The sequence below is a fragment of the Dryas octopetala genome, chromosome 2 (assembly GCF_963921425.1).
Source record: "Dryas octopetala chromosome 2, drDryOcto1.1, whole genome shotgun sequence".
NCBI classification, from domain to species: Eukaryota; Viridiplantae; Streptophyta; class Magnoliopsida; order Rosales; family Rosaceae; genus Dryas; species Dryas octopetala.
In genome coordinates this window covers 30,766,772-30,787,914 of record NC_141367.1, presented here as the reverse complement: position 1 = coordinate 30,787,914, position 21,143 = coordinate 30,766,772, and the positions used below count along the sequence as shown (strand labels likewise).

At 36.0% G+C, this 21,143-nt stretch overlaps 2 protein-coding genes across 3 annotated transcripts; both read right to left on the bottom strand.

The window, feature by feature from the left end:
- Positions 1–224: 224 nt before the first annotated feature.
- Positions 225–4,312, bottom strand: PAHX (phytanoyl-CoA dioxygenase (PhyH) family protein). Its single transcript, XM_086231711.1, has 9 exons — positions 4,165–4,312; positions 3,923–4,047; positions 3,762–3,822; positions 3,139–3,207; positions 2,901–3,019; positions 2,151–2,298; positions 1,846–1,990; positions 1,650–1,736; positions 225–518 (listed from the first exon to the last, which is right to left on the bottom strand). The coding sequence occupies exons 1-9, from the start codon at positions 4,217–4,219 to the stop codon at positions 476–478; spliced, it is 852 nt and encodes a 283-aa protein (XP_086087837.1). The 5' UTR covers positions 4,220–4,312; the 3' UTR covers positions 225–475.
- A 6,145-nt stretch (positions 4,313–10,457) lies between these two features.
- LOC147295597 (protein ESMERALDA 1-like) lies at positions 10,458–17,757 on the bottom strand. Of its 2 annotated transcripts, XM_086233137.1 has the most exons (10): positions 17,212–17,757; positions 16,367–16,436; positions 15,001–15,068; positions 14,781–14,869; positions 14,133–14,330; positions 13,065–13,269; positions 12,786–12,953; positions 11,892–12,059; positions 11,614–11,804; positions 10,458–11,298 (listed from the first exon to the last, which is right to left on the bottom strand). In XM_086233137.1, the coding sequence occupies exons 1-10, from the start codon at positions 17,572–17,574 to the stop codon at positions 11,136–11,138; spliced, it is 1,683 nt and encodes a 560-aa protein (XP_086089263.1). In that variant the 5' UTR covers positions 17,575–17,757; the 3' UTR covers positions 10,458–11,135. The 2 variants fall into 2 exon arrangements, with proteins under 2 accessions (XP_086089263.1, XP_086089264.1); XM_086233138.1 differs by lacking the exons at positions 16,367–16,436; positions 17,212–17,757 and adding an exon at positions 15,654–15,829.
- Positions 17,758–21,143: the final 3,386 nt, after the last annotated feature.

The following is a 21,143-nucleotide window of genomic DNA, read 5'->3' as shown; positions in this document are numbered from 1 at the left end:
ACAGTGTATAATTACAACTTTTGCTTTTATTACTAAACACCAAAACTGTTATAAGTGACTTAAAATTGTCATCTACAACAGCTTTTAGTTATCCATAATAAGCGCACCTAACAACTGATAATAATTGCTCATTTGATCCATAAGCCTTTGCGTTGAAATAATTTGCATTTATCATAAGTTGCAACGATGATAAAATGGCTCAACTAGCTCAAACAACATGCAAATGTCACAGCTAGAATAATCTCCCTTCTATAAAAATATAATAATAATCATCATCTCCCTCGTTGAAATCTCCATATGTAACATACACCATGGATACATCTATCAAGCTGGCATTATAACAGATCTAGAGAGAGATTCTCACGTGTCACGAGATATGGGGCGTTCTAATTGAAGGGTCATACTTCTCTCGGTCCTATTTCGTGAGGCCAATGCACCAGCCAGCCAGTGTGGTGGCGAACATCTTCAGGTCAGATCAAGATACAAAGAGAGGCTCTGGCTCCACTTTTCGCCTAATCCTGGTTCAACATAAAACCACATTCTTATCAATAATAAATCAATTGACAGGTAGCAAATGCTGAAAAACTCTTATAAGATTAATTACACATGCCATCTTTCTTTCAAGATTACTTGACCCTTGGTACTTGGGCGATAAAAGAACCTAACAATTATAGGCTAGGGGTACTCAGTCAGACAAAAGTCTATATAATAAAGTTTATTTAGGCTTATTCATTATTTTGCCCCCTGAAAGTAACTTCCTGTCTCACATCACCCCCTAAGGTTTATTTTGTCTCACATTACCCCCTGAAACTAATTCTTGTGTTCTACTTTGCCCACTTCCGTCAATTCTAACGAAACCACAATTTGAAATGCTGAGCTGGCGTGAGCAAGGGTTTAGCTAGAATTGACGGTGGTTTCGCTAGAATTGACGGAAGTGGGCAAAGTGGAACACGAGAATTAGTTTCAGGGAGTACTATAAGACAAAATAAACCTGAGGGGGTGATGTGAGACGGGAAGTTACTTTCAGGGGGCAAAATAATAAATAACCCTAAAGTTTAATATCATGTCACTACATTGAAAGAGCGCACACACAGCCATGAAACATAAAGGGAAAGATTAACCATTTCTTAGGCCTCTCTGGGGGAAGTCTGTTCTTGACTATTTTCTCCTCCATTTAATTTAAATGTCCCTGAACAATGAACATACAATTTGTTCTTTCACCATTGCCAGTTAGTTCAAATGATTTTCATGAATATGATATTTTCTAAAAGGTGGAAGAGTTGGTTGACCAACACCACTAAGTCAAACACATAAAAATCCAATGTAAAAAGACAACAAAAACTGACTTTTCATCGGCTCTGCTAGACTTGCTGCCTTCTTCCATCAGTGAAGACATTAATTAGTTGACAAGAAGACAATACTGCCTTCTTGAATGAACTAGTTTCACTCATTCTTAATACTTAAAAGGTCATGAGTATATCACATTCTGTTCTTTCTCTGACTAACAAACAAGCAAAATAAAGGGTTGCAAGAACCTTCTTAGTTTGGTTTCATACTTCTAGGCTCTAGCAACCAGCAAATATGTAGACTGTAAAACTCTACAGCAAGGGGTAAAGCTTAGTAACCATCCAATGTAAGATAATCATTACCAATTATCTTGAGCCCATTTGCAGCCATCAGTATCCACCACATGCAAGCTGTACGCATGCCTTGATTTTGAGGACTGATTCTCAAAACTGTAGTCCAAGTTAAAAGGAATAAAGAGGCGTTCCAGACCGTCCGACTAATGAGGTAAATCTTATGTATTATTTAAAGGATCAACAGAAAGAATTTATTTGAACTGACCTTTGATGAATAAGATCACCATGAATAATGACTAATGACCCAGCTTTCACTTCAATAGGCACAAAATCTTTTTGGTCATACACAGGGGATGGTCGATCAAAGGTCACACCCTCTTCATTTCTAATGAACCGTCTGACAAGGCCATCTGCAAGACAACACAAAGAAATATTACAAGAAAAATTTTATTATACCAAACATTTCCAAAGCCTTTCCTGCTCACAAGCAGAATAACCAAAATAGGCAAAGATGTCATTCAGGGAAGGGAAAAAAGGAAAGAAAGAAGAGGTGGGGAAGGAGAATGCTACTCTTTTGAGATCCAGGTATAGCCCATATGCAGCCATTCATTATTGTTGCATCTTCTAAAGCCAGCCACATCCCTGTGCAAGTTGTTGGTTCGGTATAAAGAAAGGAGTTATCCTGATGTGGCACTACTTCACCTCCAATACCTGGTTGCTGCCAATGCAGTGCAAATAAAATCAGGATTGTGTGCACACTTGAAGAAAAACCAGTTTGGACATATTAAACATAGCCATTGACAAACACACAAATTTTCCACAATTCAAAAAATTTGATATCATACAATAACGGTTCAGTAGGGCACTATTTGCATTTACCAGTATTTGTATCATAATCCTAAATTTCACAGTTTTCTAGCCATGAGTGATCCCATTCCAGATTCAATCCCAACAAAAGAACACAAAACCTGTTCCAATAGGGTTGGAGCAGGTTTGTCGTTCAAGAGTGCTACACCCTTCCTCCCCCTGTGGTTACATCTATGTATAAATGTTTAAACATTCAGATTTATGTGTATGTAAATATAAAGATATAAGTCTCTGTGCTCATATACATCATTACATTTCTGCGTCTACAAATACCTGTATATACAAGTCTCTATTCAAAAAAATTACACTGTGTCTATATTTTTATGGTTCTTTCAATCAATTAACCTTATTTTCAAAAAGCAATCTTTTTTTTTTTTTTTGTTAAAAAGTAAAGAGCATCACGAGGACAATATGTCAAACCACTAGACCTTAAAACAGAGGAAGATGAAATACCTTAAATATGTACATAGATTGAATGATAATGGGCTTTTTGTAACCCAAGGAGGATAACAAACTTGAGACTTTCTGAGAATGGGAGAACCTTTTAAATACCGGATCAAGCTCATGTAATGCTGCACCAACATACCACATGCTTTACAAAATTAGTTTCAATTACAAAATGCATAGGCAAACACACTGCGAATCAATTTCTAAAACTTCTACAATAAACACTTAATTAATTCAGAGTTACCATGGCCAACTTTATTAATGGAAAGTTCCTTTGGCTGTTGCAGTTTTCCATCATTCCCGAAAGCTTTCTCTGCAAAAATTAATTAATGCCAACAGCTTAGCACAACCAAGAGCTTAGGGATATATCAAATAGAAAAAGCCCGTAATATTAAGTATACTGATAAATCAAAACTCTATCCAGCTTAGCACTAATACCTCCGCAGCCTGCCCATTTAGCACCAAAAACCCAAGGTCAATAACCCATTACGTAGGGTAAGATTGTAAGAAGTTTAATCACACCACACCATATATCATCGGAAGATGATAGATTTCTTTTTCCCCACTTTTTCAATTTTAAGAATAATCTTTTAATTGCACAATTACCACAAGGAAAAAAGGAAAAAAAAAAAAAAAAAGAAGGGGGGGGTTTATGATTCCACTAAAAAGATGGGGAGCAAATATTCAGTTCCTTAAAAATGAATATCGTTTTGTTGGGTAAAAAATAGGACCCAATACCTGAAGTAACTTCTTTATAATTTATTGTTTTCATTTTTTTTTTTTGAATGAAATTAAAAATAAAAAAAAAAACATAAGAAGAGGAACTGAAGAAGTAAAGGCTCAGGGATATTGAATATTGACACATACCTTCGAAGAAAAACGAAATCTTCTCGACGCTTTCGTAGAAGTAATTGTCCGTCGACTTCTGCTGCGGAATGCCCAAACAAAAAAAAAATCGAGTGCAATTTCAGATAAATAAATAAATAAGATATGAGAATCATAAATAAGAAAAAAATAAATATAAGAACCTGGTTCTTGGTAGAGAAAATAGAGGCGGTGGCGGAGCAGTCAAAGTCGTGGAGCAATTGGTCCATTCTCTTCCTCATGGCGTCGATGTCATCGGCACTCGCAAATGATTCGATTACAAGATAACCTGTAAGCATACATATGTATATATATGTATATAACACAGAAAATTAACAGAACAAGTCAAAAACAAAAGTAAAAGTGTTTTGTGTGAAATTCCGTTGTTGTTTTGAGAGTTTGTTACCTTGGGAGTTGAAGGACTGGAGCTGATCTGAACTGAGATCTCCCACGATGCCCATGGCCACGGTCAAACGTTGGAGCTTGGAGGCAGCCTTGGAGTTGAAGCTATTGTCCTACCTGTCCTCTCCTCTATCTACATATCCTATCGGGGTTGTCATCGTAATCGTGAGATAAGGTCAAAGGCCTCAAATACTGACAACTGTCTTATTAACTTATGATAATTAACTATACTTAATTATTTTAAATTAATAACTTTTTATGTAATAATAGGGGTGAGTTGGGTTTGGTTCGATTCGATTCGGCTTGGTTTTAAGGTTAAATCACGAACCAAACTGATTACAAAGAATCGATATGATTTGGTTTGGTTCCACATTAAAATTATTCACAATTGAACCGAACTTAAATCCTATTAATTCAGTTCGGTCAATTCAATTAGGTTGACATTTTTTTTTTGTAATGTTTTTAACATTTAAAGTCTAAATGTCCAAAAATTCCAAAATCTCAATTTCTTTTTTCCTATTTGAAGCCTAAAACATCCTAAACTTGGAAGTTCAATGAATTAACAAAGAAATTAAACAAACTATAAATTCATTAAGATTACAATAAAAAAGAAAAAAAAAACTAATATGAAAAAAGAAAAAGCCACATGGAAGCCTTCAATTTGGTTCGGTTCTTACGATTTTTTGAAAATCAAAACTGAACCAAACTTAAGGGATGGTCAGTTCGATTTGATATTTTGTTTGTCAAAAACCGACTTTTTATGTTTGGTTTGGTCGGTTTTTCGATTTTTCAAACCCACTCCTATGTTATAAAGAAGAGAGAAAAATAATTTAATAATAAAACCTTCTCCCCCAAAGTTCAAGTCAGCCATGCCAAGTGCGTCACGCCGTCACTCCACCACCTACCCATCTCCATCGTAGATCGACAATTCCAACCCAGAAGCCCCACCAATAAGAAAATATGTTAGTTAAACACTTAAACTTAAACTTAAACATAAACATTTTATGTTCACGTTGTTCTTTTGAAATGAGTATTTTCGAATTCCACAAGTTCAGGCGTACATCTATGTCTATATCTTCTTCTTCAATATATATATATAATGTGAGAAGGCCTTAGAGTTAAAACTTGCATAAAGACATAAAAAAATCCTTTAGTTAACCAAAATGTTAAAAGAAGCTAATTGAATTAATAAAGAATAAAATAGTAAAAACAAATCTGTTAAATTAAAAAGTTAAAAAGTAAATAATAAAAGAAGAACATATTCTTAAAAATAGAGAAACATTTAAAACAAAAAACTTACGTACTAAGCATTCATTAATTAATTATTTAATTTTTAGTACTAAGCATTCATTAATTACTTATTTATTTTTTAATTCTAATTATTCACTAACTATACAGTTATACTTATTATAGTATTTTTATAAAAACATTAATAATTTCAGTAATATAAAAAATAAAAATAAAAAGCCAATTGCCCGGCCAAGGGCTAGTCTCAATAATAGTAAAATTTGAATAGTAGTAATTATTCATATGAAAATAAAAAATAACGATGAATACAGACAAAACAAATAGGGTTAATTATATATATATATATATCTCAATTATACATCACTTATTAACTGAATACTTATGGTTCAAAAACTTTCATTCGAGTACCTCAACTTCAATATTTCGTCAATATTTCGTCAACTTAGTACCTCTATTAGTCTGACCGTTAGGAAGACCGTTAAATGCCTACATGGCGCTGACGTGACACACGCAGACCCACCACTAAACCTTGACTTGTCTTTTAAAAATAGCCATATGTACAAAAATTAATAAAAAAATCAAAAAACCCATTAAAATTATATTAAATAGAAAAAAAAAAGTAAATGATTATAAAGTTCAATTTTGAACTCTCACTACTTTTAAGACCCAGGTCATTTTTTGGTTTTTGAAGGAGGCCCAGTTTATACCAAACTGGTCCTCTCTTCCGTCTCCATCATTCTCCGTCTGTCACTCCGTCTCTCTGCCTCTCCCTTTCTCATTTCTCTCATTTATCTCTCCTCACCCTCATCTCTCTCTTCTGTATAGGACCTCCGTAGGTGGCGACTTGAAGAAGAAGATCGACGGCTTGAGAACCATTGCGAGAAGATGAGCCACTGTGAGAACAGTTTGAGAACCACCAGTGCCGACTGTCATCTCCGGTGATCTGCAATTTCTGGCGACACCAAGGTGTCGAACCACCACTAGTCGATTCCTCTCGTCAATCTGAACTCTATGGTGCCATTCTCTCACCTCCACAACCTCTGTAGGAGGCGACTCAAAGAAGAAGATCGACGGCTTGCCGCCATCAACTTGTTTTCCGACGACGGTGCGACTGTTGCTGACCACCAGAATATTCCTTGCATTGAGAGGAGTCTGATGGTGTGGTTAGATCGTTCATTCGACCACTAGTTGCAGCGAATCGAAGCTTGGAAGTCAGCGCCTTCTCTCCCTGTTTTCCGACGAGTCCGATAGCGGCTCCGGCCGATTTTGGTATATACTCTCTCCCCTTGACATCTTCTACTTGTTAGTGTAATTGATTTGAGTTTGATTGTTGGTAACTGGAAAATTTCTAATTTGAAACCCTAGGCTACCTTAAATAATTCTCCAAATCCTATTCCTATCATGACAACTATCCTTTTTTTCTGGAAATATCAACCATTACAAACAAATTTCAGCAAAAACACTTAAGCTTTACACACAGAAAACCAATAGTACAAATATTGACTATGAAACATTTTCACAAGCATTTTCGAGGTGACTGTCATCACACTTACTAGGCCTGTGTATACAATGAGTATGCTTTGAAGAGCCAATATGATACAAGCATACACCTCCATGTGATATATTAAGATTGTTATGTTGGATTTATATGACAAACTGAGATGTTGCTAGAATAAAAATATAGTTGTGCAATCGTTATCAGAGCATGAGTTTGTTGAGTGCTGCTAATTATTATTAGGTGTTAATGGATTTGTGTTGCAAACCACCATATGGTAGATGTCGGATCATTTTGGGTTTAGTTGTAATTAATTGAAGTTGATAATGGTATAGAACATGGAAAGGTTTAATTCCAGTAGATTACAGTATCTCATCCTTTGGCCCTTGTTTGCATTATCTTCTAGTTAGGTATCACAATATGATGGCAATTTCTCACATGATCATGCATATTTTGAATCCAGTTATTATTTTAATCAAGTTATCCATTGACCATGAAAATTAGATTCTTGTGCCTCTGCCTGAACCAGAAGCAAGAAGAGCCATGTTTAAGCAACCAGGTAGCTCTCTCTACATATTTTTTGCGCATTCACACACACTTGTTTTAATGTGCTTGCATTTATCAGTCTTGCTCTTGCTGAGTACTTAACTTTTTATTTTCTTTCGACAGAAATGCCATGTTAAGAACAAGGATATCCGGAAGTTTCAAGTTATTTTTTCTTTTTCAACGGAATTATGATTCTGTTTTAGTTTGTTGTAATTGTGTCATAAGTTTATAATTCATTTCGTTATTAATGCTTTCACAGTGATTGTATTAAGTTTAAATTATATTATCTAATTTATTGTTATTGTTATTATCAAACAATAACAATACTTGTTGTGCAGTAGCAATATGTGATTGCTACTGTCGGGCAGTAGCAATAGGTGATTGCTAGCAATATATGATTGTTACTGCCGGGCAGTAGCAATATGTGATTGTATTGTCGGGCAGTAGCAATAGGTGATTGTTACTGCCAGACAGTAGCAATATGTGATTGTTACTGTCGGACAGTAGCAATAGGTGATTGTTACTTCCGGACAGTAGCAATAGGTGATTGAAAAATATTATGGATGTTTCATCTTGATTTTTTGTGTTTTATGATGGTTATTATTTAACATGTTTATGAAATGAAAAATATCTAAATTATGATATTTTTTTTATTTTGGTACGGATTGGCATTGAAATGAAGAAAAAAAATCGAAGAAGGAAACAAAAATTGGTTTTTTTAAAAAACACTGTAGCGCTACAGTAACGCCGTTACTGTACCACCGGGTTTTTTTAAAAAGTGGGTCGCTACAGTATTTCACTGTAGCGGTTGGGCCGGATGAACAGTAAATTTTAAAAAATGGACTTTAAAAAAAAAAACCAAAAAAAAAAAACCAGCCCCCCCTGCCCGACTTCACCTCCCTACCCAGTCCTCTCCCTCCCCCCCTTTCCTCCCCTACCCATCCCCGCCACTCCCCCCACCCCACCTCACCCGCCCTTTTCCCTCCCCCCAGCACCTGACCACCAAACCAGCGCCGGCGACCCACCTCCCTCCCCCAGCACCCGACCACCAAACCAGCGCCGGCGACCCACCTCCCTCCCTCCAGCACCCAACCACTAAACCAGCGCCGGCGACCCACCCCATCCCACCCATCCCCTCCCTCCTTCCCTGCGCTCCGACCCACCCCATCCCACACATCCTCTCATTCCCTCCCCCCGCTCCGACCCACCCCTCTCACCCATCGTTCTGACCCGCCCCCTCCCTCCCCCCCGCTCCGACCTACCCCATCCCACCGAGCTCCGACCCGTCCCCTCCCTCCCTCCTCCCACCCACCCAGCCCAATCCCTCCTCCTCCACCCATCCATGCCACTGGGTTATGATTTGATTTTTGACAAAATAAAGCAGCAATTGTTTGAGATGAGAGTTTGGGATAAAGCAGCAGTTGTTTGGGATTTGATTTTGGATTATGATTGACGATTTTGGTTTGTTTTTGTTGGTTTTTGTTTTGAATTAGATTAATTGCTTACTAGGTTTTGGTTGTTGTAGCTGGAGAGTGGGAGGTGAGAGAGAGACAAGAGATATAAGGTTGAGGAGGGGCTGGGTGCGGGGTGGACGGGGTGGTGGTGGGGAAGGAAGCCAAGCTCGCGGAGCAGCTAGCCGTCGAGGCAGGAAACCAAGCTCGCGAAGCAGCTAGAGTAAGAGGGAAAAAGAGTGACAAAGAGAAAAAGAGTGAGTGAGAGATAGAGAGATGCGGCCGAGAGAAGGTTGCCGACGCGGGGGAAGGGGTTGCTGGCCAGTTGCTGGAGAGAGGGAAAAAGGTGGGTGGGTTGGGTCAGCGATGCGACGGAGGGGGAGGGATGAGAGTTTCTGTTTGCCTTTTTTTTTTTTTTCAAAATTCAATAATTTTTTTTTTCTATTTTATATCATTTTTATTGATTTTTTTATTATTTTTTGTCCATGTGGCTTTTTTAAAGACAAGTCAACGTTTAGTGGTGGGTCCGCGTATGCCACGTCAGCGCCACGTAGGCATTTAATGGTCTTCCTAATGGTCAGACTAACGGAGGTACTAAGTTGACGAAATATTATAGTTGAAGTACCCGAATGAAAGTTTTTGAACCAAAGGTACCCAGTTGATAAGTGATGTATAATTGAGGTATATATATGTAAGAGATTAATACCATTTTACTCCCCAGACTATTACACTTGTATCAGTTTGCTCCCCAGACTTCTAATTTGGAAAATTAAGGACTTTGACTTTTTCAATTTTGCCAATTGAGGTTCTTCCGTCAATTTACACATTTTTTATTCAAATCTTTGAGGGCAAAATGGTCCCTTCTATTTAGATCTTATCATTTTTTCCTCATGCATCATTTTTCCTCTTTTATTTCTCACTAAATTCTGGTTGATCATCTCAACATTTTAGATGAAAAATGTATAAATTGACGGAATAACCTTAATTGACAAAATTGAAAGTCAAGGTTTTTAATTTTTCAAATTAGAAGTCTGGGGAGCAAAATGACATTAATCCCTATATGTAATTAACCCAAAAAAATACATGAAACTATTTGTTTTTATTATATATATGATAGGATTATTAAATTACGGGATTCATTTAAAGGGAGCTGGAGCAGCACAGTTGAAAGATCTGTAGAGTTTATCAAGTTCGGATTCTCCCCCCCCTCCCCCCACCCCAATCTGAAAAGAAAAAGAGCTAACCGACGAACTTAGTGAATCTGGTCGACTTCCACCATTTATGGACAGTAAATCTCGACCAACGGCAAAATTAGACCAAATCACATTCTGCCATGGACAAAATTTGAACAAATCTCCACCATCTAAGGGTTGGGAAGCCACTCAGGACCATCCATACCATATCCCTTTGGATAGGAGGCAGAGAAGGAAAAAAAAAAAAAAAACTGCTGGAGTAAATACCATTTTGCCAACACAGAGGACATACACTTCATGAATCATGACCACAAAAACAAGTCCAAAGAAAACGCAGTTAAAAGAAAGATAACAAGCACAGACGAAAAGAAACATGGAACATGGTACAATTTTAAAATTGTTACAGCCAACTATAATTACATTCATGCCCCCTATATCACAAAAAAAAAAAAATAACATCAGTAAATCAAAGGTAACAAAGGTAACCTGAGAAGAACATCAGTAACAAAGGTAACCTCAATGGAGAGTAAAGAGCAAGAAGTGATACATAAATCAAACCCCAAAATGAAAAAGAACAAAAAAATGAATACCCTGACTTCGGATAAATGTACACAAAATTCAACCTGATCCTATTTGCACATGCCGATCAAACTCTAACTAATCTACAAACATGGCAAAACCAGGGTGTGGAGGAATGTGATTGTCATTTCACAGCTTGTTAAATACAGCAGCTGCAGATATGAAACAATGCTCAGTCAACCCCTGGGAAACTCCTGTAATGGAAGGATTGTCGTTGCTACCTTTTCTTCTGGCATCATATACAAAATATGCAACTTCATCACAATCCAATCCCGGGTAAATAATTAGATAATTCTGACCTCCAACAAATTCCTTGTAGCTCCCAAAATTGAAGTGTATGCCCTTTCCGCATACAGGCAGGGGAAAAAATGAAAGAATACCAATACAAAAATGGGGGGTCAGCAGCAAGGTGTGCTCACAAAGTCAGAGGTACAAGGAAGACCCACCAAAAAATCATGCAAAATCACGTAGCTGATGATGATCTTGAATCCTCCGACTTGTTTGTGCGACACATGCAATCTGGGCATGGGAAGGTATATATTGAGTCATTTGGCCTCTTCACCTCAAATCCCTTTGAATCACTATGAGACCGCATACTCAGCAGTTGACGTTTGAAAGTCTTCCATCTGGAAATAAACAATGGAACCAAGAGATGTTACTTCTATGTATGGTCAGGGTTGTTATGAGCAAGAAATGATTAACAATATTCATGTCACCATTGGTGACGGCCACTCATTTTATTTTATTTAATTATTTTTAGATTCCACAACTATGGCTACCTTGCAACATTTTAGTAATCCTATTTCAGCCAGAACCATAAAAGATAAAAAGGCATTGCTCATTTCCTGCCTATCAGCAAATGTGGCCTTCTTCCAGCCATTTAGGTATAAAATGCATTTGTCAATGAAACTAAACTAGCAGCAACGGTAATATATACATACCCAATTTTTGGATTATCAAAGAGTAATGCTAACTTTCGCTTGTCGGGCCTGATAGTCTTGGAGTGTCCACCAAACAAGTATCTTCTGTGTCCCATCAGAAAATGGGGAAAGTTTCCTCCTTGAGTTGTCACAAATACCTCACTGTGAAGACAAACAGTGTAATCTATTGCAGCCATCCTGGAAGAATAATTCTAGAAGCAGTAACAAAAGTCAGAACAAAAGCATTATACCAGACCTCAAAGACGGAAGAAAATAAACATAACTAAAATTATTTGGACCTTGAACGGAGCAAGTTCCTCATCCGAAGCTAGCATCTCTTTTGTCCGCAAATTGGGAAACATTTCCAGTAGTGGGGCCATTGTCTTCTCAGCATTGTATATCTTTCCAGATGCCAAATAGATAAATGTGTTCTTATCAAATCCCATTCCCCTAAGCATCAAGCCAACCTGATTGGATAAAGAACAAAAAATAAATCAATTATTCATACTAGAAGATAAAAAAATAAAGAAGCTTTCAAACTCATAAAATCTTTCTCAAGTAAATAAACAATTCAAAAAAAGGATGAAAACAGTTGACACGATAGCAATTGGGTTGCAAAACAGCACTTTAGTGTTCATATCTAGAAGACAGAAAAAATAAAGAAACTTTAAAACTCCTAAAATCGTTCTCAAGTAAATAAACAATTCAAGAAAATGATGAAAACAGTTGACACGATAGCAATTGGGTTGCAAAACAGCACTTTAGTGGAACAGCTGGCTGATGGCTCAGTGGCGTTGACTGCCTTGGAAAAATGCAAGTGCCTCATGTTCTGGGTTCAAATACAGGCAATGGCACAACAAGTAAAAGGGAAAGAGCCCTAGGGATAAAACCCTCTGTTGGGGGTTCAGCCATTGGGATCAAATAATTAAACAAAAAAAATCCTTGAACTTATATATTTTCAAACAGCAACATAGTTTGTGCTAAGAACCAATTGTCTTTTGAAAGTATGACCATTCCTTTTATCAGGAAATGACAAACACATGAAGATGATAATCACCTGATGAAACATTTTAAAATGTTTATCCTTAACTGGAAGTCATGCAAAACTTACGGCTCTTTTGTTGTTTGTGAGTGAATAGTTCATTATGTAATCAAACACTCCAGACAAAACTACACAAAAGCAAAAGATATACCTCCAACGGAGTGAGGGGACATTTGCCATTGATCCTGATTGCTCCAGGACGTATAACTCTACCAGGTTTGCTAAATTTCCCTTTCCAACCTCTTTCCCTTGCTGCCTTCATGTCTTCACTTTCTTGCTCTCCACCATCAAAAACACAACAAGAGAAAGCAACCATGTCCTGCAAATGGGAGATGAGTAATTACACTTGAGAATGAAAGATGATATTTTCTACATGGAGATTATAGAAAAGACAATTACAAAACCACACTTCTAGTTGATCAAGACTAACCTCCTCAAACCGGAGATGCACAGAAATATATTTGCCACCATAATTTGCACTGTGTTCTTTCATTTTTGTAACCAAAGTTTCTCCTAAAGTTAATATAGGACTTGAAAACCTTAAAGCTTCGTAATTAGCCAAGCATCTTAGCCGTTGTACAGCAGGGGGAGAATCAAATGACAATCGATTTGCAAAAGGAGAAATTCGTACAACCCTGTTTTGTTCACAAATAAAACCAACATTAAGCATCATTTTATACACGTGTTGCATATATTATGCAACATCCCATGTCACAAAATTGATAATGGATTAATACTAATGATCTCCAAAAGATACGGAAACACAAGCATCCCTAGAATATTCATTGGAATAACACTAACAAATTTCAATTCCTGCACAAAGTGCAAAACAGTCAATATTAGTTCAATGCCATAGATCATAAACTTTTTATGGTTTTAGGATATCATACACTATTTTTACAATGCTTATTCAAATTTTAATACCAAATTAAACAGAACATATTTTCACTATTTCCCATTAAAAATAGTTATAAAAGCAACATAGAAAGAATTAATCAATAATTAATGACCAGTAATCAGGTTGAGTTAATGTTAGTAAGTTTACTGAGTCTAAACCCAACAAAACTCATCTATCAAGCATAGTTTGGATTGGATAGAAGACACAGACCCCAAGAAGTATCAAACCCAAAATCATCAAATTCAGGTTGGCTGGTAGGTCCTGGTCGAAATTTTCAACCTCTACCTGCAGACGCATACACTGAAGGAACCTAGGGCATCTAATTAACAGATCATCTGACTAGGACGAGCAACAACACAACAGTTTTTACAGACCCTATCTTTTTTCCTCCATTTTTTTCTTTGTTCCCCTTCTTTGGACTAATAAGGGAGGTGGAAAGAAAAACTCCTCTATACACCTGCTGTGCAATAGAAACTATTCAACCATAGCTCATGTAGTAGCAAAGTTTCACTGTTTAGCACAACATTTACCACGACTACATAATGAGATAGTAACTTTAAACAAAAAAGGAACAACTGATATTCAAAATTTCGAACTCACTTTTCTTCGAGTAGCCTTGGGTGAACCACATCCTTATAATACATAATGGGGGACCATGCTTTTATTCTGAAGTTGTAAACATTGGTCAAATTGTGGTCAAACCGTTCCATTAAATATTCAGGAACCTTGTCAACCACCCGCACGTCATTTTCCAACATGCTGATGAAATAATCTTCGTCATAAATGTCTCTGAACTTACTGGACAATATTCATTTAAAAAAAATCAGAGTCCTGTTTATATGAGAAGAGAACACTAATAGAATATTTGTATCAATTCAACAGTGAACTCCTGATAAAACTAGGAGGTTATAAGAAAGATGCAAAACATGTGATGAGAATATTTGTGGGGCAGCGTTACTCTGTCAATTTATTCCTTCTATATACATTGTATCTTTACATTTTAATCCATTCTTGTATTTTCTTCCTTTTGGCCAAAAGGCTTAACTGAGTCTAGTTGAGAACTCTAGATGAGTCAGGTTACACACATGACATTATCAGGAATTCACATACTGTTTTCTTATATACTCATATTTTGGTTGCAAATTTCAATATAAAGTTAAGAGTTTATTTCTATGGACATTCATACTCCTTTCATTATTAGGCACCCTGCTCCTACAAACAAAACATCAAAGAAGAGTGCTGACAAACCTTGGATCTCTCCAGATGCTATGATAATGAAAATTGGGAATTACAAGTGTTGCATTAAGATAGCCTGCAACAGCAACTGCATTGCATATCTAGAAAGCATCAACAACCATGTAGCAAGGAGTCAACAAAGTTGTTACATGAGTGATCTCCGGAACAGAATAGACAAATCACAAACATAAACAAGAAAAGAAATGCTCAACAAAGACAGGAATCAACTTACTGAAGTCCTCTGCTGATTTAGACCACCATTTGCCTCAATGTATATATAACCATTCGACTCAGGTAAACCTACAACAATAAGCACAACAACCACATGATCAAGTTCAAAACTTTTTGATGCAAACCAACATACAAATGTACTTATCTAAAAGTATGCAAAAGAATAAATATAATGTCTTACAGTATGGAAAATATCAAAAAGGAAAGGAGAGGGGGGATGGAAGAGGCATGTACTTTTCGTCTTATCTTAGGTGGTAAAGTAAAGAATGGTTGAGGCGGGAACCAAGCATACCAGCATTCATAATTGCATAAAATGTATAAAAAAAAAAAAAAGCTGAATTTATGACAGCCAAAAATCAATTTCACAAACAAGCATAATAATTACTTTTAGTTACTAAGATAATGAGTACTCATAAACATAAATCTTTTTCTAATTGGTGATATGCAAAATTCTAATCATTGTGTTCATAAATGGAAAAAAAAATAAGTATGAGCTAAAATCCCAACAGCTATTTAGTACCACACCCTCGCGCTCTAACCATATCTTGTCTAGTCCATGCTACTAGTGAAAAAGACTAGACCTCACAAGATCAATGAGATAACCTCCCCAGATGTAATAAATGCTGTGAATATCAATTTGTTCAGATCATTAACTAATGGTGGCAGGGTGCAACTGATGACCACTAGGATCGTGCTCAAACATTATCAGATCTGACTCCTGCAATGCTCTCTCTCTTGGTGAAGAAGTGGTGATACCCTCATAGACAACAACCAAACAAGGGCATCTCAACTAGAAAATGAGCTACAAGTGATGGATAGGATCCTGGAGACAAGGTCATTCATTAACAAAATTGAAAACAATTTTTTTCTTTCACTATGCAAAATGCAATTTCTGATATCATAAAGTGTAAACTGAAGATTGGAACCTATTCCTATTAATAAGCTAACATCTTAAGTTCTGCTACCAATACAATCATCCAGCTACTTGTATTTGGAAAAAAAATAAAATAAAAAAATTACATTCAACCAGACATCACATTCATTGGGGTTCCTTTACGATATTTAGCTGAAAAGGTTAACATCAATAAAGATCACCAAAAAAACAGAAAACAAACACAATATAAAAACAGAAAGCATATTTGACGTTTTCCCCAATAGGTAAAATAAAAAGAAATGGTAAGCTATGGAATTTGAAGCAACATCAACAGCCATATATCATCAACCCCTGTATTTTATTTAGTATATCTATAAAGGGGTACAGCTTGTTAGTTAGTCAAAAAAGAGAACCCACATGAACAGAAACTGAGAATGAAAGCAAACACCTCCATAAACATCCCAGAGTGAAAACCATGTAACATAACTAATACCTCCAGAGGACCTGTTTACACACGGTCTCCATTCGGAACCTTTATAGGAATGTTTCCATACAGTTGAGATCTACACAGAATGTGATAGCTTATGTTAGTAAGTAGCATATGTTAGTAAGTAGCATATGAGAAACAAATAAATCTAAGTCATAAATACATGGAGAAATTTCAAAATGTTTAAGAATAGCCTACCTAGCAAACAAAACAAGGGAAGACTCATTGTATGCATTGCTTCCCATGTAATAGGTCAGTGCCCCCACCTTTTTTTTTTTTTGGCATTTTCCCATATGATTCTTTACTTATTTGTTTTACAACCCATGGTTAAGATGACTAAATAGCAGCAAGTTAGCAACATCAACAAGTCAGATTTCTGCGAAAAAATAAGTATATCCACCTAATATCACTAGGAATATTTCACCAGACAATTAACTATATTATCAGCGACTTGGTAGATTGACTGTTTAAACTCATAGTTCCTTTATACCAGACTAGAAATCTCCGGGTTAAAGAACAATCATGATGGTCAGTTTTAGTACTAATTACTGAACAAAGTTGGAACGCTAAGCAAACCTATGTGCTCAAAACGATAACTGATAAATCTACTAAAAAGTGCTTGGATGAAAAGAAAAATCAGAATTTCAAAATTCTGTCTTTGCCATGATTGCTTTTTCTCCTAAAATAATGTAAAATAAAAATAAATAAATAAATAAAGAGATTGATTGATTTGATTGAAATTCGAATTCATGTAATGGTGCCAAACAACCCGAGAAGATCTCAAGCACCAAATCACCTAACAGAATAAAATAAAATAATAAAGCGAAGGAAGTAATGAATAGACGACGCACCGCATCGGCGGAGGAGTTATCGGCATCCATTTCGGGTCGGAGCTTGGCATAGAGTTGGGGACTCCGGTAAACGGAGCCAGGGGCGGGGCGGTGGTTAATGACGGGAACGACTTCGAAGGAGACGGAGCCCATGTAGAGGAGCATGCCGGAGATGTAGAGGAGAGGGGCGAAGAGGAAGAAGCCCTGGCGGCGGATGAGGACGGAGAGGAGGTGCCACACGAGGCGCTGGATGAAGGTCCGACCCGGCTGGTTGACCCGCCCGGTTTTGGACCGGCCGTGTCGGAACCGGGGCGAACGGAGCGGCGAGTGCGGCGGGGACGGGCTGTTGTGTCCGCTACTCGGTAGCCGGTTGTATGGGTGCATTGGGATTTCTGCGCGCGCTCTCTCTCTCTCTCTCTCTCTCTCTCTCCGTCTCTACGTCATTCTCTTTCTCTCTCCTCCTTCTTCTCTGTGTGTGTGTTTTCGTTTCTTGTGAATTGGGTTTCTTTCTTCTGAAAAAAAAAAATTGATAGAGAGAAAAGGTGGATGCAGAAAAGAGAGAGAGAAAGAAAGAGAGAAGTGTCTGTAATTCGAACAAGAATGAATGAGTTGGGGCGTGCACGTGCTTCTTCTGAGAAATGACCGAATGAGAAGGGTTTTTTCTTTTTTTTTTTTGCTTTGAAATGGGAATGACTTGCTTGTTTGCAAAAATATGTCACTTGAGAAATAACATTTAGGCATAAAATAATTTAGACACATAATTATATAAACTATTTCAACATAGTTTATAAATTTTAAAATATTTCAAATATACATCCGATCTATTATCTAAATTGAAAAATGAATTTATGTCCATTGATTCGTTGAGATATCAGTTAAATGACAGCTTGGCTTTTGCTGACTGGGATTAATTAGCGACGTAGCGCTATCTCAGCAAACATTTCCCACCAAATGAGCGACACGGGCCACCATTTAATAATAATAGAGAGAGATAGTTTGTAGGCCCGTGTCAGGGATTAGGTGGACCCGTGTACTCATTTCCCGCCAAATGAGCGACACAGGTCCACTTAACCCCTGACACGGGTCCACAAACTCATCATCTCTTTCTCGCTCGTTGAACACAAGTGAAAGATTTATATTCAAATTTAGGAGAAAATGTGATGTTTTTTGGAAACTAAATGGTCAAGAGAACGTTCGATGAGCGGGAAAGAGGTGATGGGTGTGTGGGCCCGTGTCAAGTGGACATGTGTTGCTCATTTGGCGGGAAATGTATGCTGAGTTGGTGTCACCTCGCCAATTAATCCCCGTTAGCAAAAGGCAAGCTGACATTTAATTGATCTCTCAATAAATTGATGAACAGAATTTCATTTTTCAATTTACATAATAAATTAGGTGTATATTTGAATATTTGAAAGTTCGTGAACCCCGTTGAAATAGCATAGATAGTTACGTGTGTGAATTGAATTTATAACAAAATAAAATTGTAAATTTGTGTCCACTCTAATCGTTTTCAAAATTATGTCAATTGTGGTCAAATATTTTGAGAAGAAATAATAATAAATGTGTGTGGACTGTGGATGCATATAAATATATAATCAGTTTAAAACTTTAAATCTATTCAATGTTTCTTCTCTGGGCTTTAGTCCTCCTTTGTACCGAAAAAAAAATAAGATTCAATGTTTTTGACATGATGGTTTTTGGTGAAGGGAAGCCCTCAATCCCAAAATCAAAAGCAATCCATTTGAGATTTGACATGACAATTTAGTACAATGGGAAACTAAACTCCACTGATGATTTTTCAGTAAATGGCAATTGTTACCTACGCGGCTACGCTACGTATTATTTTCCAATTGTATTTTGTGAATCGGATTCGGATCCAAGAGATATATCTTTTTTTTACTCTTTTTTATTTTTATGAGGGATCGAAGAGATATATCTAACAATGTGCAAGTCTTACAAAAACCTTTGACAGTAAGGAAATTAAATTCCCAAATAGAACACTAAATATCAAAATGTAAAAAATTCATTCATGATAAATTTCTTCATAGTATTTTTTAAATTAATGCCTTTTTACTATTGTAATGTGATATATTGTACTAATTAGAGTTTTAAAGTACATATATTTTGAAAGGTGAAAATTGTATTTAAAAATTAATTAATTAATTAATTTTTTTACATCGGAGAGAATCGATTTATGAACCTATTCTTTTCCCAACTTATTATCTCACTTGTTGTCATCACTAGTTAATCTCAAGAACTTTAAATTCGTATTTTATGTATAGACCTCTCTACACAAAACGGCCCACACGAAGGTGTCTGTAACAAGTCAGCCCATTTTTAGTAAGTTGAGTGCTCAGCATTTTTTGTTTTGTTTATTGAAATGATTGAACATTTTTAATACAACCCGTGAACCTGTAAAATCAAATAAAAATAATATTTATACAAATATCTTTTGTATTTTTGTTACATATACATGTGAATAATGAATACACGAACAAAAAATATTAAAGTTTAATTATTTAGAATCACATTCATCTTAATTTTGCTAATTACTGCTTAGCAATTTTAAATATTAAAGTTATTCAACAGTTTCAATAGGTGAAATAAAGAAAAAAATGAAGACATATCGAGTGCTCAATCCTATATAACACGGGGTCTAATTTTAAAACATGGGCCGGTTATCATCCTAAAAACATTTGTGGACATTTTTAATATTAAATACATTAAGGATGGATTATTTTATTAAAATAAACTCCAAAGTGAACTAATAAATCATTTACTAATAATCAGAGGAGAGTAGGAGACCCTAATTTTTTATTCCCTGATCTGTAAGGACCGGAGGAAACTGCAAAATAGTAAAAATTAATTGCAATATAAAAAGAGAGATCGTGCCTCCCGATACAAGAAATTGTGTGCTACTATTTATGAAGTTATTCACTTAATATTATTTTTTTGTTTAAATGGGATTTACCTTGGTTGGGGAGGGGCACATGGCATAATAAGAGATGGTGTGTGATGGCATCATTGAGGTTTTGTTGGCATTTACTTTTTTGGGGATTATGTTTGCTATACTAATTTTAGGGCACCCAGAAGTCCTGAAATTGGAAGTATTACTTTATTTGGCCATGTTCTTATTTCTTTATCAAATGGGCTGTACTTTTGTCATTCATGTATGGCAAGCATGTGAAATGGAAATTATATTACAAAGAATTTTACGTTTTTATATTGGGATTAGTTTGATGTTCTAATAAAATAAATAAGCGTGGTTGCTGTGAGTGCATAAAATGGGACGAGTCATTTGTAAAAAGTATTCCCTTGATGGGTTATGTTTTTTTGTTATATTAAAGGGAATCAATTTTAACCGTTACCTTTTTTTTTTTGGCCACATGGGCTAACGCTGAGTTTTGTTTTCTTACTACACTAATTCAATTAATAATTTGCATTTACAACCTAACAATGACTTAAAGGACAAAATGTCTAGAGCTTATACATTTCACTCATTAATTTTGTATTGAAACTCAAGTGATTGAAGTGATTGTCATTTTCACCAACATTATTAGTGATTCAATCCTAGAATCTAATGCACCCATATAAAAATATCCAAGGACATATATACCACATAAAATGAACATAAGGTCACTACCAAGATTAATAAATGATGCATATTGGAGAAAATTGAGGCTTTTTTCGCTCGACAACTCAAGAAATAAATTGTGAGTGAATTCCTTACCAAATTAATATGTAAGAACCTTAGGCCCTGTTTGGTATTTTATTCAAAAACTATTTTTTGTTTTCAAAAACAAAAAAACAAGTTTTAATCAAGAAAACGTGTTTGATAGACCATTTTTAAAAACAGTTTTTAGAAAAAAAATTCAAAAACATGCCTCTTTTTAAAAATGATAAAACATCGTTTTTTTTTTTTAATTTTACACTTCTTTTTTTCTTAGATGTCA

Excerpts from the sequence above, each read along its gene's own strand:
- LOC147295597 (XM_086233137.1), bottom strand. The coding sequence starts at position 17,574 with ATGCACCCATACAACCGGCTACCGAGTAGCGGACACAACAGCCCGTCC. Across the intron at positions 14,870-15,000 it reads TAAATCAGCAGAGGACTTCA|ATATGCAATGCAGTTGCTGT; the intron begins GTAAGTTGATTC and ends GATGCTTTCTAG. Across the intron at positions 14,331-14,780 it reads AGCATCTGGAGAGATCCAAG|TAAGTTCAGAGACATTTATG; the intron begins GTTTGTCAGCAC and ends AATATTGTCCAG.
- PAHX (XM_086231711.1), bottom strand. The coding sequence starts at position 4,219 with ATGGGCATCGTGGGAGATCTCAGTTCAGATCAGCTCCAGTCCTTCAAC. Across the intron at positions 2,299-2,900 it reads AATCTATGTACATATTTAAG|CAACCAGGTATTGGAGGTGA; the intron begins GTATTTCATCTT and ends CTGCATTGGCAG. Across the intron at positions 1,991-2,150 it reads TATACCTGGATCTCAAAAGA|ATGGCCTTGTCAGACGGTTC; the intron begins GTAGCATTCTCC and ends GTTGTCTTGCAG.